General features: G+C 41.0%; 1 protein-coding gene across 6 annotated transcripts in view; it reads right to left on the minus strand.

The window, feature by feature from the left end:
* Positions 1 to 1304: 1304 nt before the first annotated feature.
* Positions 1305 to 27307, minus strand: part of guk1a (guanylate kinase 1a) — a 122049-nt gene continuing 96046 nt past the window's right edge. For all 6 annotated transcript variants that reach the window (XM_028803890.2, XM_028803889.2, XM_028803892.2 and 3 more), the window contains 3 exons: positions 21356 to 21440; positions 6912 to 6997; positions 1305 to 5262 (listed from right to left, as the gene is read on the minus strand). In XM_028803890.2, the coding sequence (XP_028659723.1) occupies positions 5227 to 5262; positions 6912 to 6997; positions 21356 to 21440 (207 nt within the window). In that variant the 3' untranslated portion in view covers positions 1305 to 5226. The remainder of the gene's footprint in view (positions 5263 to 6911; positions 6998 to 21355; positions 21441 to 27307) is intronic.

Genomic DNA, 27307 nt, shown 5'->3' on the forward strand with positions numbered 1-27307 from the left:
ACCAATGGGAGGAACATCACTGAAAAAATTACAGTACCTTACCTGTGCTAGAGAAGGGATTCTAGAGCCGAATCAATAGATGTAGCATTACTTAAGAAATTAAGTTGGAGTGTGCATAGTATCATGAATTTATTAAGTAGCAAGGCCCCCAAGAGCCAGTTTTACAAGGTGAGGAGGCTTGTTTCCTTGATTTTGTCAACACAATTGTTGATATTGTTATAAAATCTACTGATTGAATTAATCACATTTATATAGAGCTTTTCTAGCTACATAAGGTGCTTTATATACTGTAAATGGTGCGTAGCCACCTCAACCACCACCAATGTGCAGTATCCACCAACATGATGTGACGGCTGCCATTATTGCACAACTATACTCACCAAACATTAGCCATAAGGTAGTGAGCGGATGAGAGAGACAATTAGACTGGATGATTAGCGGGACCACAATGGACAAGGTGGTGATGGGCAGTTTAGCGAAACCATCAGGGAACACCTTACTCTTTTTTGACTACAGATAGTCAGGACCTCAGTTTTACATCTCTTTTGAAGGATGGCACCATTTTTTCAGCACAATGTCCCCTTCACTGCATTGAGGATTCAGGATATACACACAGACCACAGGGTATCCCATGATGGCCTTACCAACACTTCTTCTCTTCCAGCAGCAACCCAAGCTTTTCCTGGATGTTCACCCATCTGAGTACTGGCTGGGCTCAAAACATGCTAGTTTCAGGTGGAGTACCTGTTCTCAAGTGCAGGAGGTATGGCTGCTGGCTACATAGCCCCATTTTTTTAGTTCAAAAGGTTGCAGAAATAATCTAATTATAGTTGTAACATATCAGATACTGTTTAAATAATAATAAAAAATCAAGTCAGTATTGATCAATGAAAGTAAAGATCATTTTCCCACAGTAAACACTCAATAAAAGTGGCTATGTTAGTATTTATAACATAGTAATATTGACTTAAAATTCTTTGGCCGCTGTTTTAACTATTATAGTAAGAGCATGTAAAGTGTGCTTGCAATGTCAGCATTCCTAGATATGAGTTATGCTGACAGCAACAGCAATACTGAACTTATTCTTTAATAATAAAAACAAAAAACATTTACTGTATCATTCATTGAATACTGTATATACTATGTCTTCTTAGAAAACAAAGTAATGATATGGGGGAAATAGCATTCAAAATTTTTATTATACTGCCTTAATGAATGAGGCCTTCACTAATATTTGAAATACATATATCTAAAATAAAGAAATGAGCTGAAGAATAGGCAGATAGTAACAAAAATAAATAGTATTAATGTAGAAGTTATTTTATTGTGCACTATTCCAAACTGTTCTGCTAGACATATCCCACTTATATTAACAGTTTTGTTTTCATAAAAAGTACATCAAACACATTTTTAAGCAGCATAAAACAGGACACAACACATGTTACAATATGGCATTCAGAAACTGTACTTTGAAGAAAAAGGAGTGGTATTAGTATATTCTATTTCCTGAGAAGTAAAACAAATAATTTATACTTCCTTGACATTCTATCTTAATATAATCCAACATCTGCAATATCTGTGCAATTTAATTTATAATGTTAACTCTCAACTACAAGGTTAGAATAAACAAAATTTTGTCTTTTTTGATAAAAACATAAGCATCCTATGCAACAGCACTTGATACTTGATACTTAGGCAGATGTTTTTTCTCTGTGAAGTTTGTACTGTCTTCCCCATCTCTGAACAGGTTTCCACCACTACCTTTCTTTCTTCCATTCAAAGCCATGCTATCAGATTAATGGCCATTTCTAAATTGCTGTGAAGTGAATGAATGTGAAATTACATTTGCGTGAAGTATGCGGTATTTTATCTTCTTGTCCAGTGCTGTATTCTATAGTTGTGTCTACGGAGGTGTGGACAGGAGACCACACCTGACACCCATTTTAGTTAGGTTTAAAAAAAAAAAAAACAAACAAAGAAAAGATTTGAAGGGTACATTTTAGAACCCTTAACTAAGAAAAGACTGGCCTGTTTTTAATGTAAAATACTCAACAACAGGGATGGGCATTTTCAAGGATTTTTTTCATTAAGATTACCAACCGTACTCTAAAGTTTATTTGAAACCTGAAATAAAAAATTTTAAATTTTCTGAATGGTTACAGTCTGCTGCTTTATTTCAGAAAGGATGGGAATGACATTTCAGTTGTTAAGGCTCTCTGGTAGTGGTCTTTGAGACAAGGGACAAGAATGCCTCTTACATAACTAAGCGACTTTAAGGCAGCATAGAAGAGTATTTTGTATATCAGCCTAGCAGAAGCAGCAGTTAGTTGCAATAATAAGCACTAAAATTCTTGTTGGCCTCTGCTTTTTCTAAGGACTTACCTGTCTGCCTCATCCCAAGGCAAAAAAGACAGTTTTTGTTTTTGTGCATTCATTTTTTTTGGCAAATTTCCAATGACAGTACCCCTACACGCTGCTTTATAGAACCTTCCATTTGTGCTCCTCCATAAAGCAACAAAGAAAACTGTTTACTTCCAGTGACGACTTCTTCTCTTTACAAAAAGTGAAAGAAAAAATGTCGACTATACAATACAGTTTGTTACATGGAAATTGCAAGCATTTTTAGAAATTAAAAATTAAAAAATGAACCATGTATCTCTGACCAGTATTCTCTTGAAGCCAAGAAAGCAGTACTTGTCATTCTCCAATTTAATTTACTTCCTGGGAATGCAAATGTTGCTCTAGAGATACAGTAATTACACTTGCATCTTAAATCTCTTATTCCTAAAAATAGTGTGGGTGTATATTTGTACTATGACATATTTCTAGTTGCAAAAATGTAATTTTAAATATCATGGTTGCATTGTGGATTGATAAAGCCAATTGTACACTTGGTGAAATGTGGAAAACAGAAACCATCATATTCACCGTTTTAAGTTTTGATTCCATACTGATGGAATCCAAACATCGAAAGACTAACTAAATGGATCTGCTTTTTAAGTTGGACCTCAGAGGAGGAAATGCATATTTAATGTATGCAACTACAGTTTCTCCTCTACAATTATTGGCACCCCTGATAACGAGGAGTGAAAAGGGTTGTAAGCAAAAAATCACTTTTGCTGAGATACCTTAATCTCACACTAAAAAAAATGAGAGAAATCCAAACTTTAATTGAAATAATTACTTTTAACAAAACCACATATGCCATATGATAATTGGCACCCCTAGAAACTCTTGTGAACAAAGTGTAACTGAAGCATTATTTCCATTTATATCTGACATTTTACAGAGCGTGTAGAAACGTCCAAGCAGTAATTCAGACTTTCTGTTTCACTGGGGTATATACATATGAGTAGTCACAGAGGCCAAATTCCCCTAGACATTCATCAACATGAGAAAGGCAGGAGAATACACTGTTCAAATGAAAGAAAAGTGAGCTCACCTTCATAAGTAAGGAAATGGCTATAAAAAATTGCCACACCCCTAAAAATGTCCACATTTAGAGTTAAGGCAATAACTAAAAAGTTCAAATCAATGAACTGCTACTTGTCTGGGAGAGGGCCCAAGTTTATTTTGCTTCCACACACACACTGAGCAGGATGGCAAGCTAACATGGTTTTCAAAACCGCTGGTGAAACTGATCCGTTAGTATCTTCAGTAAAGTTGTTTTGCTAGAGGCAGACCATCTTTCACAACTGTAAATACAATCATCACAACTATTCACGATTAATTACCATCACCTGAGAAACAGGCATGTCTGGGGCCATGTAAATAATATTTTCTTGTTCATTTGCATGTATTGTCAAATACTGATGTCACAAATGCTTTTATATTATTTTTGTGGTTTCTTTTGTGTAATATGCTCTCATATGAATGAATTTGCCTGGTGTGACAGATTTAATTAAATGGGTGGTGGGATACTACAAGATTGGCTTGAATTTGGCCTTTTGGTGTCCATCTCTTGTTATCAAATGCCTGATTTGCATTATTTTATTTTTACTATCGTTCCTGATCATTTGACCTTATTATCGTACTTGCATTCAGGGACTTAGAAAAATTTCTATATTTAAGGACTCTGCTTTGCTAAATTACATGTCTCTCTTATGTAAGTGTGCAATATTTGTTTTTTCCTTTGCTTGTAACTATTTCTTTGAGACATCTTGTAAAGCAGTTTGAGCTACATCTTTTGTATGTCAATTTGGTACAGAAATAACTTGTTGCTGTTGTTATTGTTATGCAATTGTGTTTGCAGCCTCATCATTCTTTAAAATTCAGGGTTCATTAGATTCCTTACAATCTTAATATTTAACGGAGTACAGTATGTTAATTTTTTTTCATAATGATCATGGAAAAAATGGTCAGTTTTCCATTCAGTTTATTTTATTTTCAAACAGAGTCCCTCTGTTAAACATGAGTGGTATTTTTTTAAAAATGTATATAATAGTGTTGGCATTCATAGTCTAATGTCTATGGTCTTAAAGATTTACTTTTGCTAGACAATTTTTTTTAAAATGAGTATGCTGTTACTGATGCCAATCCCTGCTAATTAAGTGTGAAAACATTTTTTAGATGGTTTCACTATTAACTTAAAATTAATAATCATGTGTAGAGAGCCAAATAATCTTTCCTAATACAAGAATTAAACATCTTACATAAAACTATAAAAATATTAAACTTTCTTTAAAAAAAAACATCAGTTTTATACTTTCACAATAAAACAGATGGGTGCCCCTAACTGAAGAACTCCTGTTGAAACAAATCTGTTTACATACATTCACTTTATATAGGTTTTAGGCTGCAGTGGAAGTCAGCTACTATGCACAAATAAAACTTATTTTTAGGATAAACACACACATACAGATAGTTCTAACAAATAATGAATACACTTTATCTGGACATGATTCGAGGTTTTCTGAAATGGATACTAGAACTGTGTAGTCTCATAAATAATCAAACAGGATTTCATCTAAATAAACTGGGAGTGCAATTTGTTACAAATTAAATTTTAAAAGTCAAAAGTCTTCCTTTTTTATAAACAAATCCAAAGTACGTGGCCTTCATAGCAAGAAAATAAAAGAATTGTTTCATTGATATAGAATTTAAAACAAATGCAATAAATCTCTTAGAATTACAGATAGGCTATCATGTGAAAAGGCAGTTAAAAAGGAATGTGAGCAAAGGACTTTTCTTCCATGGAATGAGGTAGTAAAAAAAGATAATGCTATGTTAGTCCTTCCTGGAATCTTGGACCTTCACAATTTCCTGTAAAAAGGGAAACACCAAATTAAAAAGTAAAACAGAGGAGTCGACAAACAGTTCACTGTCATTGTTGCATTTGAACAGAACACAAAATGACCTATACTGCTTCATCAGAACTGAAATGCACAAAGCTCAGTTGGTTGCAGCATGAAATCTGGAAAAAGCTACCTTTTCACTTCAGTATTTAACAGCAAGTACTCTGATGCACTGAAAAAACTGACAATGTAGCATTTGATCTAGGTTCAATCATAACGCATTTTTAAATGTAATGTAGACTGTCCTGAACTAATACAGTCTCTACTATGCTTTATCTTCTTAACGTATGCATTGTCAAAAGTGGCTCTTAGTATGGTCCCGTTTTATTCTGTATATTTTACTATACTTATCTCATGTGAATATTACCCTAAGTTCTTGTCTATAAGCCGCGGCTTATCTAAGGAAAAAAGTTGTGAAAATGAAAAAACAGAATATCGGCTTATACATAAGTCCGGTTTATACAGTAATCCCTCCTCCATCGCGGGGGTTGCGTTCCAGAGCCACCCGCGAAATAAGAAAATCCGCGAAGTAGAAACCATATGTTTATATGGTTATTTTTATATTGTCATGCTTGGGTCACAGATTTGCACAGAAACACAGGAGGTTGTAGAGAGACAGGAACGTTATTCAAACACTGCAAACAAACATTTGTCTCTTTTTCAAAAGTTTAAACTGTGCTCCATGACAAGACAGAGATGACAGTTCCGTCTCACAATTAAAAGAATGCAAACATATCTTCCTCTTCAAAGCAGTGAAGCAAACAAATCAATATGTCTGTTTGGCTTTTAAGTATGCGAAGCACCGCGGCACAAAGCTGTTGAAGGCGGCAGCTCACACCCCCTCCGTCAGGAGCAGGAAGAGAGAGAGAGACAGAGACAGAGTTTGTTTTTCAGTCAAAAATCAATACGTGCCCTTCGAGCTTTTAAGTATGCGAAGCACTGTGCAGCATGTCTTTTCAGGAATCAGCTTTACAAAAGATAGCAACGTGAAGATAATCTTTCAGCATTTTTAGACGAGCGTCCGTATCGTCTAGGTGTACAAACAGCCCACCTGCTCAATCCCCATACGTCAGGATCACAGATAGTCAGCGCAAGAGTGAGAGAAAAGTAAGCAATCTAGCTTCTCAGCCATCTGCCAATAGCGTCCCTTGTATGAAATCAACTGGGCAAACCAACTGAGGAAGCATGTACCAGAAATTAAAAGACCCATTGTCCGCAGAAATCCGCGAACCAGCAAAAAATCCGCGATATATATTTAAATATGCTTACATATAAAATCACAATCCAACCGCGCCATGCGGGGAGTGAGAGAGACGCCAATATCTCACACTCTCTCCCCCCTTAAAGAAATTAAATGGGTGCGAGTGAGACCACTGACCTCCCTCCCTTCTATTAGTTATAGGTTATAGTACGTTCGGCTTATCCATGAGTCCGGCTTATCTATGATACGATTTTATTTTAAAAATTCGTATGATTTTTGGTCTCCGGCTTATACATGAGTCCGGCTTATAGACAAGAACCTAGGGTAATAAAAAAATATGAGAAATTAAATCAAATATTTTCATACAAATTCTAATTGAATTGAAATTCCAGGTAAAGAACATTACTAAAACTTACCACAATAAGAGCACTCTTTAATTTGCTATAGGCTTCTTCCAAATCATCATTAATAATTACAGCATCAAATAGGCCTGGTTCTTGACCTGAAATTTAGATAACAATCAAAAGCATTATGTTTGATGCATTACAGGTTTATGGGGTTTAAACAGGGTCACAAACTTGAAAAATTGTGCATAATCAAATAAATTTCACAGACAAAAAACTAAGTGGTTTCCCCCCAAAAAATGATAAATTGGCTAAAATGTACAAAAAATAACAAACCATTCCAGATAGAGTATCGCCACGACTGCTGAAGGTCTGTGCATCAGAGCTGGGGGGTCCTCTACAGCGCATCTTCAACCTGAGCCTGGAACAGGGGAAAGTCCCGAGGCTTTGGAAAACATCTTGCATCACCCCAGTCCCAAAGGTATCACGTCCTGGTGAGCTGAATGACTTTCGGCCTGTTGCTCTAACATCACATGTGATGAAGACCATGGAGCGGCTGCTGCTTCACCACCTGAGGCCACAGGTCCAACACGCCCTCGACCCTCTGCAGTTCGCATACCAGGAGAAAGTGGGAGCGGAAGATGCCATCATCTATATGCTACATCGATCCCTCTCCCACTTGGACAGAGGCAGTGGCGCTGTAAGAATTATGTTTCTAGACTTCTCTAGCGCCTTCAACACCATCCAACCTCTGCTCCTTAGGGACAAGCTGACAGAGATGGGAGTAGATTTATACCTGGTGGCATGGATCGTGGACTATCTTACAAACAGACCTCAGTATGTGCGTCTCGGGAATTGCAGATCTGACATTGTGGTCAGCAACACAGGAGCGCCGCAGGGGACTATACTTTCTCCGGTCCTGTTCAGCCTATATACATCGGACTTCCAATATAACTCGGAGTCCTGCCACGTGCAAAAGTTTGCTGACGACACTGCTATCGTGGGCTGCATCAGGAGTGGGCAGGAGGAGGAGTATAGAAACCTCATCAAGGACTTTGTTAAATGGTGCGACTTAAACCACCTACAACTGAACACCAGCAAAACCAAGGAACTGGTGGTGGATTTTAGGAGACCCAGGCCCCTCATGGACCCCGTGATCATCAGAGGTGACTGTGTGCAGAGGGTGCAGACCTATAAATACCTGGGAGTGCAGCTGGACGATAAATTGGACTGGACTGCCAATACTGATTCTCTGTGCAAGAAAGGACAGAGCCGCCTGTACTTCCTTAGAAGACTGGCATCTTTCAACATCTGCAGTAAGATGCTGCAGATGTTCTATCAGATGGTTGTGGCGAGTGCCCTCTTCTACGCAGTGGTGTGCTGGGGAGGCAGCATTAAGAAGAAGGATGCCTCACGCCTGGACAAACTGGTGAGGAAGGCAGGCTCTATTGTTGGCATTGAGCTGGATGGTTTGACATCCGTAGCAGAGCAACGGGCACTCAGCAGGCTCCTATCAATTATGGAGAATCCACTACATCCATTAAACAGTGTCATCTCCAGACAGAGGAGCAGTTTCAGCGACAGACTGCTGTCACTGTCCTGCTCCACTGACAGACTGAGAAGATCATTCCTCCCCCAAACTATGCGACTCTTCAATTCCACCAGAGGGGGTAAACGTTGAACATTATTCAAGTTATTGTCTGTTTTTTACCTGCATTTTTTATTACTCTTTAATTTAATATTTTTGCTGCTGGAGTATGTGAATTTCCCCCTGGGATTAATAAAGTATGTATGTATGTATGTATGTATGTATGTATGTATGTATGTATGTATGTATGTATGTATGTATGTATGTATGTATGTATGTATGTATGTATGTATGTATGTATCTATCTATCTATCTATCTATCTATCTATCTATCTATCTATCTATCTATCTATCTATCTATCTATCTATCTATCTAAGAGTGAATATACATTATTGACACAGATAGCAACTCACACTACTGTAAAATGCTAACAAATTTTTACAAGCAAGTATTGTGTTGGGATATCTGCTTTATATACCATAGTTATACAGGCTGAGTATCCTTAATCCAAAATTCGAAACCTTTTGAGCACCAACGTGATACCACTTATGTTTCCTCTTATTTTTTTTTTTCTGCTGAGTGGATTCACTAGTAATCCAAATGGATATATTCATTCTGGCTGTCCTCTATGAAGCACCTTGAAGCTAGGACACACAATCGACAACTGGGGTTGGGGTCCACAATGAAGCAGAAGCATATACTATCATTAAAAATACTAAATTGAAGTGAAGCAAAATTAAATAGTCCTATTAACTAATTGATGGTTAACTACAACAAATCAATCAGACAGTTGCAGAGGAAAGTTCAGTAATCACTGCCTGCAATACTGTAGACACATTTCATTTATGTCATTGCTTTTGTTGAAAAGTCTCCTTAACAAATAAGACAATCAAATGTTGCAAAGGTTGAAACTGTTGAAAAACCTTTCAAAATAACAAAATGTTATGCATTCGTCAAAGTTGCACAAAGCGTTTTTTTCACCACTTTTCAGGGGTGAATGTGCCAGTTTACTGTACTTATACAAATCATCTGCAACTTCACCAGAAAATCCAGTTAAAGAATCACATTAACAACGGACATGAGTTGGTACATGTCATCAACAAGCTGTTACTACTCTTGTCATGATTGGCAATAATGTAAATACTGTGATTTTCTGTTTTATATATAATTGTTTTAATCCCCCACATAAAAGAAAATTTAGCAGTGGGCCCTAACCATTTTTCATGCTGCACCTAAAGCTTATCAATAATCATGCTGAGAAAATTGTGCATGTGGAATGCTAATTTTCATTGAAATAATTACTAGAGCTTTTATACAGCTGTACTTTAAAATAATGCCCGACTGCTTACAGAGGATGTTTTAACGGTCCATTTAAAATCTTTTTAGTAACATACACTATTTAAATATGTCTATTATCACTATATTGTCTTATACACTATACAATTACATAGTAACTGATTTGATAACCAGATGTTCTTACAATTCTCCATCACTAAAAAACTGGTCAAGCTATTCAGTTGTTACTGTGCAGACCTTCGAGCCAAGTAATAATAATAATAATAATATCATGAACAGGGTTGGTGCGTTGGGTGATATAATGAGGTGGTCACTTTGGTAAAGATGATTTTTAATGTTACTAATTCAAAAAAGAGAGTTAAGTATGAACCTTAAAAACTACACACACTCTACACCAGCGAGCTTCTGAGAATGAAAATGACAGCTGCACAATTCAAAACCTGCAGGTCACTACATGAGATTGCCATTCATGACTTTCACGTTGTGTATATACTGGTTTATCATTTTATAAACTTTTGTTAATTTCTGGAATATTGTTAAGTCAGTCACACGCAGAATGTCAATTCAATGACTCTTACATTTGCACCCTGTATATTTAGTTAAAAAGTGAAGGTGTTTTCAGCTTACAGGATGAAATTTCAAACTGCCATCATGAAAAATGTCTGGGTTGAATGAAACACAAGAGTTTAATTTTCCATTCAATTTCACTATCACAAAGTGAAATAAAAATGCTTTCTTCTTTTTGGAGAAGTATCAAACAAAAGCAGTGTGTTTCTTTGTGCCGGTCCCAAGCCCGAATAAAATGGGGAGGGTTACATCAGGAAGGGCATCCAGTGTAAAATTTTGCCAAATCAATATGCGGACAACAATACAAATTTCCATACCGGATCAGTCGAGCCCCGGGTTAACAACGACTGCCACCAGTACTGTTAGCCAACAGGGTGCTGGAGGAAATTGGGCTACTGTTGGCCGAAGAAGGAGAAGAAGAGGGGGGAAGATATGTATGGAGGCAGGAGGAGAGGAGGAAAGTAAAGAGAGTGGAACTTTGAATGTTGGCAGTATGACTGGTAAGGGGAAAAAGTTAGCAGATATGATGGAGAGAAGGAAGGTTGATATATTGTGCGTGCAAGAGACTAAATGGAAGGGGAGTAAAGCCAGGTGGATTGGAGGTGGATTCAAATTGTTCTATCATGATGTGGATGAGAGGAGAAATGGGGTAGGAGTTATTCTGAAGGAACAGTATGTCAAGAGTGTTTTGGAGGTGAAAAGATTGTCAGGCAGAGTAATGATTATGAAGCTGGAAATGGGAGGTGTAATGATGAATGTTGTTAGTTCATATGTACCGCAAGTTGGATGTGCAATGGGTGAGAAAGAAGATTTCTGGAGTGAGTTGGATGAAGTGATGCACAGTGTACCCAAGGGACAGAAAGTGGTGATTGGAGCGGATTTCAAATGGCATGTTGGTGAAGGGAACAGAGGAGACGAGGAGGTGATGGGTAGGTATGGTGTCAAGGAGAGGAATGAAGAAGGTCAAAGGATAGTGGATTTTGCCAAAAGGATGGACATGGCTGTGGTGAATACGTATTTTAAGAAAAGGGAGGAACATAGAGTTACGTACAAGAGTGCAAGAAGATGCACACAGGTAGATTACATCCTATGCAGAAGACTGCAAAGTGGTGACAGGGGAAAGTATAGTTAAGCAGCATAGGATGGTGGTCTGTAGGATGACGTTGGAGATCAAGAAGAGGAAGAGAGTGAGGGCAGAGCCAAGGATCAAATGGTGGAAGTTGAAAAAGGAAGACTGCAAGGTTGAGTTTAGGGAGGAGGTGAGACAGGCACTGGGTGGCAGTGAAGAGTTACCAGACAGCTGGGAAACTACAGCAGATGTAGTAAGGGTGACAGCAAGAAGGGTGACAGCAAGAAGGGTGCTTGGCGTGACATCTGGAAAGAGGAAGGAGGAAAAGGAAACCTGGTGGTGGAATGAGGAAATACAGGAGAGTATACAGAGGAATAGGCAAAGAAGAAGTGGGATAGTCAGAGAGATGCAGAAAGCAGACAAGAGTACAAGAAGATAGGGCGCAAGGTGAAGAGAGAGGTAGTGAAGGCTAAATTAAAGGCGTATGATGAGTTGTATGAGAGGTTGGACACTAAAGGAGGGAGAAAAGGACCTGTACCGATTGGCTAGACAGAGGGACTGAGCTGGGAAAGATGTGCAGCAGGTTAGGGTGATAAAGGATAAAGATGGAAACGTACTCACAAGCAAGGAGAGTGTGTTGAGCAGATGGAAAGAGTACTTTGAGAGGCTGATGAATGAAGAGAATGAGAGAGAGAAGAGGTTGGATGATGTGGAGATAGTGAATCAGGAAGTGCAACGGATTAGCAAGGAGGAAGTAAGGACAGCTATGAAGAGGATGAAAAATGGAAAGGCCATCGGTCCAGATGACATACCTATGGAGGCATGGAAGTGTTTAGGAGAGATGGCAGTGGAGTTTTTAACCAGATTGTTTAAAGGAATCTTAGAAAGTGAGAGGAAGCCTGAGGAGTAGAGAAGAAGTGTACTGGTGATGTGATGCATGTTAAGTTTACTGGCTTATAGTTGGTTTGATCTGTCAGGTCACCCTTTTAAATATAACAGGATAATGCTTGCCATTTTACAACTCCTTTGGAATTTGCGCAGTGTGTAATGACTTACTAAAAATATGTACTTGCTAACTTCCTTAAGACCTTGATTTGTTTGATTTCAGCCTATTTAATCTAAGCAGTACTTCTCCCTCTACAATTTCCAAATCACTCAGTACCTCCTTAGTAGTCTCTCTTACTGTTGGGAGGTTATCTACCTCAGATATATACGAGCTTAGAGCATCTGCTATTTCATTGTATCTTTTAATTCCCCTTTACTATTCCTGGTGTATTTCATCTCCTCCTTGATTGTTCTTTTACTACTAAAATACTGGAAGAATCTATTTGGGTCATCTTTTGCCTTATCTGCTAAATACCTCTCCTGCCTTTTAACCACACCAACATCCTTCTTAATCGGTGCAGTCATGTTCTCATACAACATACAATTCGCATTGGAGTTATTATTTTTATAAACTTTATATAGCTGTTTTTCAACTCAACCCACTGTTGATTTTTTTTTTTTTTAATTTTAAGTTTTACAAATGTGCCAGTCGGCACAAGCCGCCTGCTATCCCATTCCCCACTGACTCAGCTGAAGTCTGTTTATCTGGGTGTGAGGTGTCTTGAATTGTACAGGGTAAATAATATATCGTTATTTGGAATACATACATTTCATGTGGGGCGACACGGTGGCACAATGGTAGCGCTGCTGCCTCGCAGTAAGGAGACCTGGGTTCGCTTCCCGGGTCCTCCCTGTGTGGAGTTTGCATGTTCTCCCTATGTCTGCGTGGGTTTCCCCTGGGTGCTTCGGTTTCCTCCCACAGTCCAGTCCAAAGACATGCAGGTGTCCCTAGTGTGTGCTTGATGTGTGTGTGTGTGTGTGTGTGCCCTCAGATAGGCTGGCGCCCTGCCCGGGATTTGTTCCTGCCTTGTGCCCTGTGCTGGCTGGGATTGGCTCCAGCAGACCCCCGTGACCCTGTGTTAGGATATAGTGGGTTGGAAAATGACTGACTGACATTTCATGTGTGTTCCGTGTCTACAACGGTCTAGGTAGGATGACAGCAAATGCGAGGCAAGAAATGCTGAACACCATAACTAAAACAGAAACCTTTTTCATGTTCTATTAATAATTGACAAAATACTGATATGAAGTGTATAATGTGTGAAGACTGAAGCCCAAATATCAAACACTTTCTATAAAGGTACAACAAAATAAGTGTGCTCTTATTCAAGAATATAACCAAGGAAAAATAAATTATTCAATTTACACATAAAGTAAAAACCGAAGCTCAAATATCAATTGACAGAAAGTCAACTGTCTGCTTGGCTGGTGTAGAGGTAATAGCTGCTGCCATGTAAGCAAAAGGTTGCGGGTTCAGGCCTGGGCTATCCTCGTTTTGAGTAATGAGCTGTTATTATTATTACTACTATCTTCTTATATAATACACTACCGTGGCTGTCCATTTGTCTGTCCAGGATTTTAAATCACCTGTAGCTCGAAAACCGTTTGACCTATTGACGTGAAATTTGGTACACATATACTGCATGACCTCTACTGTCTCCTGTCAGGGTGATGATTGACCTCCAAGGTCAGAGAGCAACCCAGGAAGGTCAAGGTCAAAAATCAAATAACCTGTAGCCTGAAATTTGTTACACATATACTATGTTGAAACTCTGCACTAAAGCTTTATATTAAAGGCGAGGAGTTTTGTAATTATTACTCTTTTTATTTTTATTTTATTGTAGAATCAATTTTCGCCAGCAGGCAACAGAGAGGCCATGCGGCATATGTGTATGGGCGCGGAGTATGGTCAAGTCAAGTGTATTCACTGCACATTATCGTGCAGTACGCCAACCCACCGCAGGACGCCTGAGAATATCCAAATGGAATTGACTGAAGTGCAGTCAGATTCTATTCTGAAGGCAAAATACAACGAAGTTGGTGTGTCAGGCTTGTATGCTTACCTGCCACCCTCGTATGTGCAGATCCGTAAGTTGGCATCGAGAGTAGGCTACTGTCAATGTTCGGAAGCACTTACCTTTGTGAGCAATTGTTTTTGTTAATGAAAGCTACCAAAACCCCACATCGCTCAAGACTTACCGTCGAGCACCTTTCATCCCTCATAAAAGTTGCAGCTGCACAAAATTTCAAGCTTGATATTGACGAACTGGTTACTAAAAAGAGATGCCAAGTGTCGGGACAAAATAAATAAATCTCACACTATAAGGCTCCTATATAAGCAATGAATATAATATAATGAATATCAATCATCAAGACACTATATAAAAGCGGTCGGGATTGTCCTTCCGTCCCGTGAGTGCAAAGCGTAGCGGTATTCCGCTTATCACAGACTTACTACTTCCAGCTTGCGGTACGAAGCGACGTGATGTGAGCAGAGTTCTGGGGCTCCCATCGTTCCCTTGCTTTTGTGCGCGATGCACTGGAAAAATAGACAAAATTATATCTCTGGAAATAATTAATGTTGATGGAGTACAAATGCCTCACCGCGTAGTAAATATCAGGGGAGATAGTGCTTGCTTATTCTCATCTATAGCTTATTTAGTGCATGAAATTCCGTCTTTAGCGGTACAGATTCGGGCTGACATTGTACGACATGTTTTAAGTAATTGGTCAAGGTTTCAGCCATTTACAATGATGCCGTTAGGAATCTCATATACAAATGAGCTTCAGTATCTCACTGAAATTTCAAAGTCTCAAACTTATGGTACCATTTCTGAGCTAATGGCAGCGGGAGAGTTGTTCCCCTATGAGTTTCAAGTATATTATTATAGAGTCCTACACTCCAAGTTTGGACAGGCACTCGAGGGGATAAAAAAACGTAGGTTTTCGGGAGATGTTATGAATGGGCACTTTGATGTTCTCATTCCCTACACTTGCATGCCTGATGTACACATGGAGCGCACACAAATTGAGGATAAAAGTCGGTCGCATTAAAAGGCCTAGCTAAGAGGTTAAGACTCTAATTCTACACTGTTGTATGGAGGCTGCATGGAAATAAATTGCTTTTCTTTAAACTATAAACTTTAATGGAAATAAATTGCTTTTCTTTAAACTTTAAGTGTTACATTTTTTAAAGTTTTCAGTATTGGAAAGAAAGCTACAGTAACTTTGTATAATAGTATAATAGTATTTGTTACAGTACGGCCCGCTGACGCATGTATGGCAGTCGAAGCGGCCCACCAATGGTAGTGAGTTTGACATGCCTGGTTTAGATATTTGCAAAAAAAAAAAAAACAAAAAAAAAAAGAACTGACATTGTGACTCTATTGAATAAGTTTTAAAAAGGTTACTGAGCAGTAATAAATCACATACACATTGCTATATTTACACATAGCTTAGCTGCCACTTACATACAGAAGAAATTTAGTTTAAACTGGGAGAAAACCAGTACGACCAGGGGTGTCATTTATAAAACTCTGTGTGGATTCGAGGTTTAAGATAATATGCATATGCTAAAAAATAGGAAAATGTGTACACCAAAAACAATCTGATTTATAAAACCTGGGGTATGCACATTTCTGCACAATTTACCTTCATAAATCACAATCAATTTGTAAATGTGCCGTACATGAACACGCCTTGAAACTTGCCTAGTTGCCACTCTGAAATAACCATATATGGACTATAACCTCTTACATATGCAATCACAATGCTGCAGACCTCCATATGCATTGAGTCCTATGCTGCACTCTGCAACTTAACATGCAAAAGCATGTGCAGTACTGTAGTACCTTTCCTCTGTATTGTGGGGGTTGGGAAAAGGCACCAGTGTCTGACAGGGTGGCCTCTATTATCTGGCACACGTAATGGTATTATTGCTGCTACAATAAATAGTATACATCAAATGAAAATTGAAGGTTCAGCCACTTACTTTACCAAAAAGCCATCCACCACGTATAATACCATCACATCTACCAATGCTACTTTGCCTCAAAATAAATGAATCATGGGATGACCCAGGCCACCAAGCTATAACATTTGTCAGTCTCATCTTGGCATCTTAGATGATTTGTGTATTAATGGAAAGTGACTGCTTATAGTTAACAAAAGTAGCTTCATTCTCATTAGGTGCCCTTATTGTAATATGAAGACAAAGCGTTCTGATTATGTTAGGAAACCCAGACGCTGCTGCAAGTTGTCTGTTTATGTTGACAAAAACATGTTATGTTTTATGTATGTACACCAACACCATACAAAAACTGAATGTAGTGCCTGAATCGATTAATAGTTTTCAGCACAGCAGGTATGATGGATCAAAGCTTGGCTGAGATATTCTTGACCTTTTAGCCAGATGCCCGAGAAGTGACAACAGGTAGCCTATGTAAGTTTACATGAAAACAGAAAAGTTCTTCAAGGCAAATTACGCAAGGCAAAAGGGGATGCAAACTTCCCAGGATTCCCTGACCTCCTTGACATTTTTTGATTTTGAGCACTGATCCTGTCACTGCACACTATCCTACAGGTACTGAAACACAGTTAAAATGGTAGTAGAGATGCTGGAGAACACAGCAAAAACACTGCTAGAAGTGATAAATTCGCATCTAACAAGACCGGGGACAGCAGTTGTACAAAAATGCAATTTGGCTGTACTGGCTGACCCCACATCTATGCAGTATAAAATATTGGAAGGGGTCCCTGACGAAGGTGAGGGGAACCAAGTGGCCCTAATTCTAATACCTATGCAAAATATAATAAAAGATTACTCTATGCCCGATCTTTAAGTTACAAAGACTATAACTCGGGCGGTAGGGGTCAGGAAGGGTACAGAAATTAGACTTTCCCGGACCCTAGTACTGCTAGGGAGGTTAAAGTAGCTCGGATTCCAACAAGCAAGGTGATGCCACCATTAGAAACCCTTGTCTCTGGCTTGGCAGAGCCTCATCATTTTGTATCGGTTATACAGATAGTAAGGGGTCCTTCTTTAGTCCATAAAGGGATGCAGACCATCTTAACATTATCAATGAAACCAGTCAGCCAGCCTAAACAACAAAGCCTGTCCAATAAAATGAGAGTGACCAATCTTGATAAGCAACAGAGGCCAACTAATCCAGAGTTTCAACATTCTTTTGCCCATAGTGGACCTGAAGAAAATGGAAGGTTAAGGCTTGATATACAGGGTAGGATTCAAAAGTAATGAGCCTTTGTTCAAAAAGACAAATTTATTGAGCAAATCGGTACAACTAATTAATAGTCTTCAAAATAGGCACCTCCTGCATCAATACACTTTCGTAGGCGGCTTTTCCAAGACTCGAAGGCGTCCACGTATGCCTGTTCCGGGATGACTGCAAGGGCTGCCTTGACATTTGCTTGGATGTCCTTGATCGAGTCGAAGCGTTTTCCTTTCAGCGCTGATTTTAAGCGCGGAAACAAGAAGTAGTCAGAAGGCGACACGTCCGGACTGTAGGGAGGCTGGGGGACCACCGGAACATTCACCCGGGCCAGGTAGGCGCTCATGATGAAGGCGGTGTGGCTGGGCGCATTATCATGGTGAAGCTTCCAGCTGTCCTTGATGTCCCTTCACTTGCGCGCGACGCTTCTTTTCAGCCTTTTCAGGACTTCCAAGTAGTAAGCAGCATTCACGGTCTGTCCTTGCGAGACAAACTTGTAGTGGATGATCCCTTTCACTCCGAAGAAGGCAATGAGCATGGTCTTCATCTTCAACGTGTACCGTTGCTCTAACGAACTTTCCATTCCGCCGTGTAACGCACTACCACACAGGGGTTCCCGTCAAGGCCGATCCTACCGCTCCGAGCTTTCGAGCTCCGTTGCGTTGTGAAGCCAACACCCACTGTCGCCGTCGCTGGCAAGTGGGGCGCGCGGCGAGGTATGTTCGCGTCAGAACAAAATGAGGCTCATTATTTTTGAATCATACCCTGTAGACTATCCAAAAGTTTATTATATACTTTAAGAGACGCAAAGAAAAATACAAGAGGAAGAAAAATGTTTTGAGTCTCTCAAAGACATTGCATCAGTAGAAACCCTGGCACATTTGGCTTCTAAGTAGGACACAGAGCCAACATCCTGTATCTACACGTCCAACTGCAAACTGAGAGAATGTTGAGTGGAAGCCCATTGCAAGTACTGACAGTGCCTCTTCTCTGAACAGGTCTTGCAATATGTGTCGACTGCAAGTGGTTACAGGACAGCGTAATCTCTCATGGGACTGTCCACTATGCCCTCTGGGGCTTAGTTCGGAAAGGGGAAGTTTCACTGGCAGGCTGGAGTCCAAGCTGGGGTGAAGGCTTTTTCCTTACTAGATTAGGAGGCCAAGAAGATGGAATGATGCAAGCAGATGGAACAGCATCTCAAGGAAGAGGTTTAACATTCCTTCCCACAGTCAGTAGGCTGGTGTGGAAGGGCAATATAATGGATAGACCATCACATCACATCCCATCTGCTTTTAAGGTGTTGATTGGTTAGGTGGCCATATCAAAGAAGGCTCAATGTAAGTGATGCATGTCCATCCCGACCTGGATGAGTATTGCTTCTTGCTTCAGCCGAGAGGCAGAAATAGCGGATGGACAGAATGTGGCTGTCACCCAAAGACAACTGTTTCCCCCTGTATACTAGGTGGCAGTGATCCTCTGGTGTGCCAAAAGGCACTGCTGGTAGAGGACTCCCTTGCTTTGTGACAGGTCTGCCTTACCTAAAACTGCGTCCTGGGTGCAATATCCTAGTGCTGAAAGTACTCCCAGATCTGACATAAAAGCAGCTTTTCTGCCTTACTTGGGGAGTCTGGTTTGGGAGGAGGACAGGAATAGAAAAGAAAGAGATGATTGTGCATTACCTTATTAATAAGAATTAGTCTGTGCAAGGTATTTTTTTTACAAAATAAATGGGTTGGTTTGAAACTGGGGCTGGCGTTTTTGGGGTTGGGTCAATGGGTTGGGGCTCTGCTATGAACCCTACTGGCCACACCTGTCAGTGCCAAGATTCTTCTATATCACGGGAGGATTACCACTGTAGTAGACACAAATGGAAGTATATACCCAAGAGGTAGGATAAGAGTCAATGTGCAATGGAGTGTGTGTCATCTGGTATCCATCTATGAACAAGCTTGTGATTCTTTATAAAGGATTGTAAATCCAACTGGTATCATGACTGTAAGATATACAGTAGGTGGTATCATGGTATGTTATTTTCTTCAATTGCTTTTGTAAAGATTCATTCATTCATTTAATTTATTTATTTATTGTTGGTATATAATTGCATAATATACATCTCAACACTGTTTTATATTAGATCTATTTAATGCGGTAATCTTAAAGTTGACTTAGAAGAATTAAAGCCCAAAGATCTCCAACCACAACAAAGTCAGATATAGCCATAGAGCCAAGAATTCAGTAGCAGACAAAAAACCACAATGGTCTGTTTTTTGCTGTTAGACTAGAGGCTCCTGCTCTGTTGATACACTTCCTTTGTGTGCCTTAACAGCTGTTTGACTTATGTTAAAAGTATTCAAAGTCAAGCTAAGTGCATTTTTTACTAATTATTATACATTTTGAAGTGTGTTTTTAGAATAATTAGGCAGTTGTGATGTGAGACAGACGATCCTACGTTCAGAAATCCTGAAAAATATATGTGAATATTTCTTCTCAAATCAAAAGCTTTGACTAAATACAGCGGTACACTTTAAGAGCCAAATATCAGGCACGTCCCAGATGACAGACCTATGACAAACAAGAGGATTAATGCCTTCTACTTAGCTCAGTCAGTATACAAAAGGAACTGAAGCCATTTGCTGAGGTCATGAAAGTTTTCTCTGTTTAATTTTGACTGCTGCCACCATGACCTAAGGTTTTTTTTAGTAGGGATTCATGCCCACTTTAAATAACCAAAATTTTCAATAAAACAACATTAAATATGAGCTCTGACCTCCAAAGCCACACGAAAAGACCATTTCCTCCTACGGAATAACAAAGTAACTTAATTTCCACAAACTATTTGAAAGACTTAATTAATCATTTGACCTGAGTTAACTATTTGGTCATCAAGCCCTTAACTTTTTTTATCAGCAGAAAGCTTTAGTTGCAAGGCTGTCAAACATTCATCAACATACAAAAACATTAAGAGTACAAATACAGTACATCTGCTGTTCTACAAATAAGTAAACATATATTGATGCCTAAAATAACTATTTATAATACTGCAAAATCCTGGGACAAAGGTCCTTAGTCCCACAGTTGAATGGTTACAGTGGAAGAAAGTTTTGTTCAAACCACTGCTATTCCTATTTACATCAATCCACTGATGTTTTGGTAGAATATGCTTTGTTAGTGGGTGGAAGATTGGGTTATGAAATATTTTTTAAAAGACAGTAAATAAACTAATTACTTATTTTGTCCCTGTGACACAATCAACTGACCCAAAATTAAGACTAAACCTTAAAAATCACTAGGCAGACTTAACAACAGTAATTCACTAATGTTCCTTATCCAATTTACAAAAGTATGATCAAATCATGTAAGAGAAACTAGCAAAAACTTCCATCCATCCATCCTTCCTTTTTCCAACCCGCTGAATCCGAGCACAGGGTCACGGGGGTCTGCACTAGCAAAAACTTACTAAATACAATCATTTATGCCTCTAACAAACATACCCAAGAAGAATTACAACAAGCAGAGTATTTAAGTAAACCATTTATTTTCATTTTCTAATATTAAAATTTTCGTATCATAGTTAATATAATTAAAGCACAAGTTCCTTCACATTGTTGAGTATGTAGTTTAAATAAGAAGATAATACTAACTAAAATAATAGTCATAAAACAAGTTTAGCTAGTGGGAAATATTTTCTGAATCTTTTAAAATATCACAAGATGGTCATATGTTACCTTAAAAACAAAAAACTGTTCTTATAGTGTTCGTACAAAAATGTGACTTTATAGCATAATAAATTGTTTGGCTCCTAAAAGAAACATCATTCAAAAAGCAACATCAATTTACATTGTGTTCCGCTATAAACAAGAGTGCAAACAAGAAATAACTCACTAATTTCCATGTCAATCCTAGCAGCAGAAAGACGTTTTTGTAAGCTTTCTTCTGTCTCAGTCTTTCTGTCACGTAGCCTTTTCTCCTGCCAAAAACAAATGTATTTTAGTATACTTCATAAAGAGCTACATGGTAACAAAGGAAAAATCAGAAAGGACAAGTATATATTCTCATTGTGGATTTTAAATCTAAAAGGTATGTATACTGCACCTATAATAATTACCTTCATCAACAGCTGTTGTCTAAAAGCCCCGTCACACTCCACTTTCCTTGTATAATCTTAGCAAGTTGGGAGGAAGTTGTGGGATGTTCCTGTGACTTACAGTCATGTAGTTTGACATCCCCAGTGACACAGACTGGTCTTCTACTCAACCCAATTAAATCAAACAGATTACATTTTGTCATAAGTCATAGGTGCAGGCTCTGTGTGTGTGCAAAAATAAACTATGCTAGAAAGTCATCATGCAGTTGTATCATTTGTCATTCCCAGTAACTTCTAGTCAAGTATACCGACATCCTCAAAGAAATAAGATCCGACAATTGCAGTCGTCAAGATTGACAGACCCTCTGATTTGAAGTGGTGTATTGTGATACCAACTTTAAGGAAGTTTTGAAAACCACTAGATGAGTAAGTATTTTTATTCATAATGAATGATAGTTTTGTGAGTAGTACTGTTCCCTCCTGTTTTAGACATTAAGTGATTTGACCTCTCATCAAAAACTCTTCCTATAATTTAAAATAATTCTCAGCTAATCTCTAAATCAAGACATATGGATCATGAATAAAACCCTATCTTAGAATCCATGCTAAAACTTTTCTTACACTCAAAATATGTACATAAATAAATAAATAAAAGCAGACAAGATATAAAAATATTAACCAACCACGCATACACACTGTGCCAAAGTTCCTTTATTAATCTCAAATCAATTTAAAACTATGGACACATGCAAACACTTTTAACTACTCCCCATTACTGCCTGGCAGTATGTATGTATGTATGGCTTAAAAAAAAATTTAAAAAATCTTTTTTGAATATTCATGACCCAATTACCATATAAAATTAGCCATGTTTTTACTTTCAAACCATGGGAAAAAAACGGGAAAAAAAACAGAAAAAACAAAAACTTCAATGAATGTGAACTTGAGGTATTACTGACATTTGGCAGAGTTTAAGGTAAGGTCAGGGGGTCTACTCTCCATCTCTGCCCCAATTAGTCCAACAGTGATACAGTGGTAGAGCTGCTGCCTCATAGTGAAGAATCTAGATAGCATCCTGGATGCTATCTTCATGGAGTTTGCACGTGGGTCCAAATGGGTTTACTCCAGTTACCTCTTACAGTCCAAACATAATCCAATCAGTGTAGGAGTCTGTATGATTTTTACATGATCTCCCTGTGCATTAATGGACTAATTGGTATTAGTGTCAGTGAGCTTACTCAATCAAACATGTTCTTCTAAGTTCTCTTATTACTATATCTTCAGCAAGAGCAGCATATCATGTTGTTTTTTTTTTTCTCATGACACAAAATTTCCCTTTCTTAGCTTCTCTGAGACTCAGTCCATAACAACTGTCAGATCGGGGAAGTCCTCCTTCAAGAATTGCCACAGACAGTAATAGCTGGGGAGTCAAACGAAGAACTGCCACCAACATTCACAGTGGCCCTTGTAGAATTATTGCCGACAATCATAGCAGATTAAACAATTGATTGATTAAACAACCCATTGCAAGAAACACTGCAAACCGTATGCAATCAATTATCATTAAAGACAACAGTAAGTCATGACTTTACGTGAAACAAAGACAACAAAACATGACCCAAACCCATAGTTTAAGAAACTATACCCTAAAACATTTTTGGCATTATCCATCCATCCATCCTCTTCCGCTTATCCGAGATCGGGTCACGGGGGCAGCAGCTTGAGCAGAGATACCCAGACTTCCCTCTCCCCGGCTACTTCTTCTAGCTAGCTCTTCCGGGAGAATCCCGAGGCGTTCCCAGGTCAGCCGGGAGACATAGTCCCTCCAGCGTGTCCTGGGTCTTCCCCGGGGCCTCCTCCCGGTTGGACATGCCCGGAACACCTCACCAGGGAGGCATCCAGGAGGCATCCTGATCAGATGCCTGAGCCACCTCATCTGACTCCTCTCGATGCGGAGGAGCAGCAGCTCTACTCTGAGTCCCTCCCGGATGACTGAGCTTCTCACCCTATCTTTAAGGGAAAGCCCAGACACCCTAAGGAGGAAACTCATTTCAGCCGCTTGTATTCGCGATCTCATTCTTTCGGTCACTACCCATAGCTCATGACCATAGGTGAGGGTAGGAACGTAGATCGACTGGCAAATTGAGAGCTTTGCCTTGCAGCTCAGCTCCTTTTTCACCACGACAGACCGATGGAGAGCTGGCATCACTGCGGATGCCGCACCGATCTGCCTGTCGATCTCATGCTCCATTCTTCCCTCACTCGTGAACAAGATCCCGAGATACTTGAACTCCTCCACTTGGGGCAGGATCTCGCTCCCAACCCCGAGAGGGCATTCCACCCTTTTTCGGCTGAGGACCATGGTCTCAGATTTGGAGGTGCTGATTCCCATCCCAGTCGCTTCACACTCAGCTGCGAACCGATCCAGAGAGAGCCGAAGATCACGGCCTGATTAAGCAAACAGGACAACATCATCTGCAAAAAGCAGTGACCCAATTCTGAGTCCACCAAACCGGACCCCCTCAACACCCTGGCTGCGCCTAGAAATTCTGTCCAAGTTATGAACAGAACCGGTGACAAAGGGCAGCCCTGGAGGAGTCCAACTCTCACTGGAAATGGGTTCGACTTACTGCCGGCAATGCGGACCAAGCTCTGACACTGATCATACAGGGACCGAACAGCCCTTATCAGGGGGTCCAGTACCCCATACTCTCAGAGTACCCCCAACAGGATTCCCCAAGGGACACGGTTGAACGCCTTTTCCAAGTCCACAAAACACATGTAGACTGGTTGGGCAAACTCCCATGCACCCTCCAGGACCATCAGGACCATGCTAAGGGTGTAGAGCTGGTCCACTGTTCCACGACCAGGACGAAAACCACACTGTTCCTCCTGAATCCGAGGTTCGACTATCCAACGGACCCTCCTCTCCAGGACCCCCGAATAGACTTTTCCAGGGAGGCTTAGGAGTGTGATCCCTCTGTAGTTGGAACACACCCTCCGGTCCCCCTTCTTAAAGAGGGGGACCACCACCCCAGTCTGCCAATCCAGAGGCACTGTCCCTGATGTCCATGTGATGTTGCAGAGGCGTGTCAACCAAGACAGTCCTACAACATCCACAGCCTTGAGGAACTCCGGGCGTATCTCATCCACCCCCGGGGCCCTGCCACCAAAGAGTTTTTTGACCAACTCGGTGACCTCAGTCCCAGAGATGGGGGAGCCCACCTCCGAGTCCCCAGGCTCTGCTTCCTCATTGGAAGGCATGTTAGTGGGATTGAGGAGGTCTTCGAAGTACTACCCCCACCGACCCACAACGTCCCGAGTTGAGGTCAGCAGTGCACCATCCCCACCATATACATTGTTGACACTGCACTGCTTTCCCCCTCCTGAGACGCTGGATGGTGGACCAGAATCTCCTTGAAGCCATCCGAAAGTCGTTCTCCATGGCCTCTCCAAATTCCTCCCACGCCCAAGTTTTTGCCTCAGCAACCACCAAAGCCGCATTCTGCTTGGCCTGCCGGTACCTATCAGCTGCCTCCAAAGTCCCACAGGACAAAAAGGTCCTGTAGGACTCCTTCAGCTTGACAGCATCCCTCACCGCCAGTGTCCACCAACAGGTTCGGGGATTGCCGCCGTGACAGGCACCGACCACCTTATGGCTACAGCTCCGGTCAGCCACCTCAACAATAGAGGCACGGAACATGGCCCATTCAGACTCAATGTCCCCCACCTCCCTCAGGATGTGGTCGAAGTTCTGCCGGAGGTGGGAGCTGAAGCTGCTTCTGACAGGGGACTCTGCCAGATGTTCCCAGCAGACCCTCACAACATGTTTGGACCTACCAGACCTGACCGGCATCCTCCCCCACCATCGAAGCCTACTCACCACCAGGTGGTGATCAGTTGACAGCTCCGCCCCTCTCTTCACCCGAGTGTCCAAGACATGTGGCTGCAGGTCCGACGACACGACCACAAAGTCGATCATCGAACTGAGGCCTAGGGTGTCCTGGTGCCAAGTGCACATATGAACACCCCTATGCTTGAACATGGTGTTCGTTATGGACAATCCGTGACGAGCACAGAAGTCCAAAAACAAAACACCACTCGGGTTCAGAAGGGGGGGGGGGGGGGGGGGGGTTGGGCATTCCTCCCAATCACACCCTTCCAGGTCTCACTGTCATTGCCCACATGAGCATTGAAGTCTCCCAGCAGAACGAGGGAGTCTCCAGAAGGTATGCCCTCTAGCATCCCCTCCAGGGACTCCAAAAAGGGTGGGTACTCCAAACTGCTGTTCTGCGCATACGCACAAACAACAGTTAGGACCCGTCCCCCCCCACCTGAAGGCGGAGGGAGGCTACCCTCTCGTCCACCAGGGTAAACCCCAATGAACAGGCTCCAAGTCGGGGGGCAATAAGTATGCCCACACCTGCTCGGCGCCTCTCACCGGGGGCAACTCCAGAGTGGTAGAGAGTCCAGCCCCTCTCAAGGAGATTGGTTCCAGAGTCCAAGCTGTGCGTCGAGGTGAGCCCGACTATATCTAGCAGGAACCTCTCGACCTCACACACTAGCTCAGGCTCCTTCCCCTTCAGAGAGGTGACATTCCACGTCCCAAGAGCCAGTTTCTGTAGCCGAGGATCAGACCGCCAAGGTCCCCGCCTTCGGCCACCATCCAACTCACACTGCACCTGACCTCCTTGGCCCCTCCCATAGGTGGTGAGCCCATGGGAAGCCATCCATTATCCAACCCGCTATATCCTAACTACAGGGTCACGGGCGTCTGCTGGAGCCAATCCCCGCCAACACTACCTGGAAAGGTCTTGTTCACGATTGAGGGAAAAATGGAGTGTGTGATCGACAGGCGGATCGGTGCGGCATCCGCAGTGATGCGGGCTCTGCATTGGTCTGTCGTGGTGAAAAAGGAGCTGAGCCGTAAGGCTCTCAATTTACCAGTCGATCTATGTTCCTACCCTCACCTATTGTCATGAGCTATGGGTAGTGACCGAAAGAACGAGATCGCGAATACAATCGGCTGAAATGAGTTTCCTCCGCAGGGTGTCTGGGCTCTCCCTTAAAGATAGGTTGAGAAGCTCAGTCATCCGGGAGGGGCTCAGAGTAGAGCCGCTGCTCCTCCGCATCGAGAGGAGTCAGATGAGGTGGCTCAGGCATCTGATCAGGATGCCTCCTGGATGCCTCCCTGGTGAGGTGTTCCGGGCATGTCCAACCGGGAGGAGGCCCCGGGGAAGACCCAGGACACGCTGGAGGGACTATGTCTCCCGGCTGACCTGGGAATGCCTCGGGATTCTCCCGGAAGAGCTAGCTAGAAGAAGTAGCCGGGGAGAGGGAAGTCTGGGTATCTCTGCTCAAGCTGCTGCCCCCGCGACCCGACCTCGGATAAGCGGAAGAGGAAGGGTGGATGGATGGATGGCACTACATGTACATGTATATTATACATATGCTTTCATATTGTATATTTTTCATTGTTTGTTATCATTTTTTTATAATTATATTGGAAAATAAGTTTATGAAGGAGTTGCACATTGAATCTCATTCTAACATACAATGGCAATAAAGACATTCAATTCAGTTCAAGAGAAGAGAATGCGTATTTATAGACGATTATGACTGGCTTCTAAGTCAATTTAGATTTCCAAGACCTATCATCTTGGAGCAGTGTGCTAATTAAATAATGTATACTGTTAATGATTAAACATGTGGGGGCACGGTGGCACAGCGGTAATGATGAGCTGGGCCCC

Source organism: Erpetoichthys calabaricus, chromosome 6 (genome assembly GCF_900747795.2).
Source record: "Erpetoichthys calabaricus chromosome 6, fErpCal1.3, whole genome shotgun sequence".
NCBI lineage: Eukaryota > Metazoa > Chordata > Cladistia > Polypteriformes > Polypteridae > Erpetoichthys > Erpetoichthys calabaricus.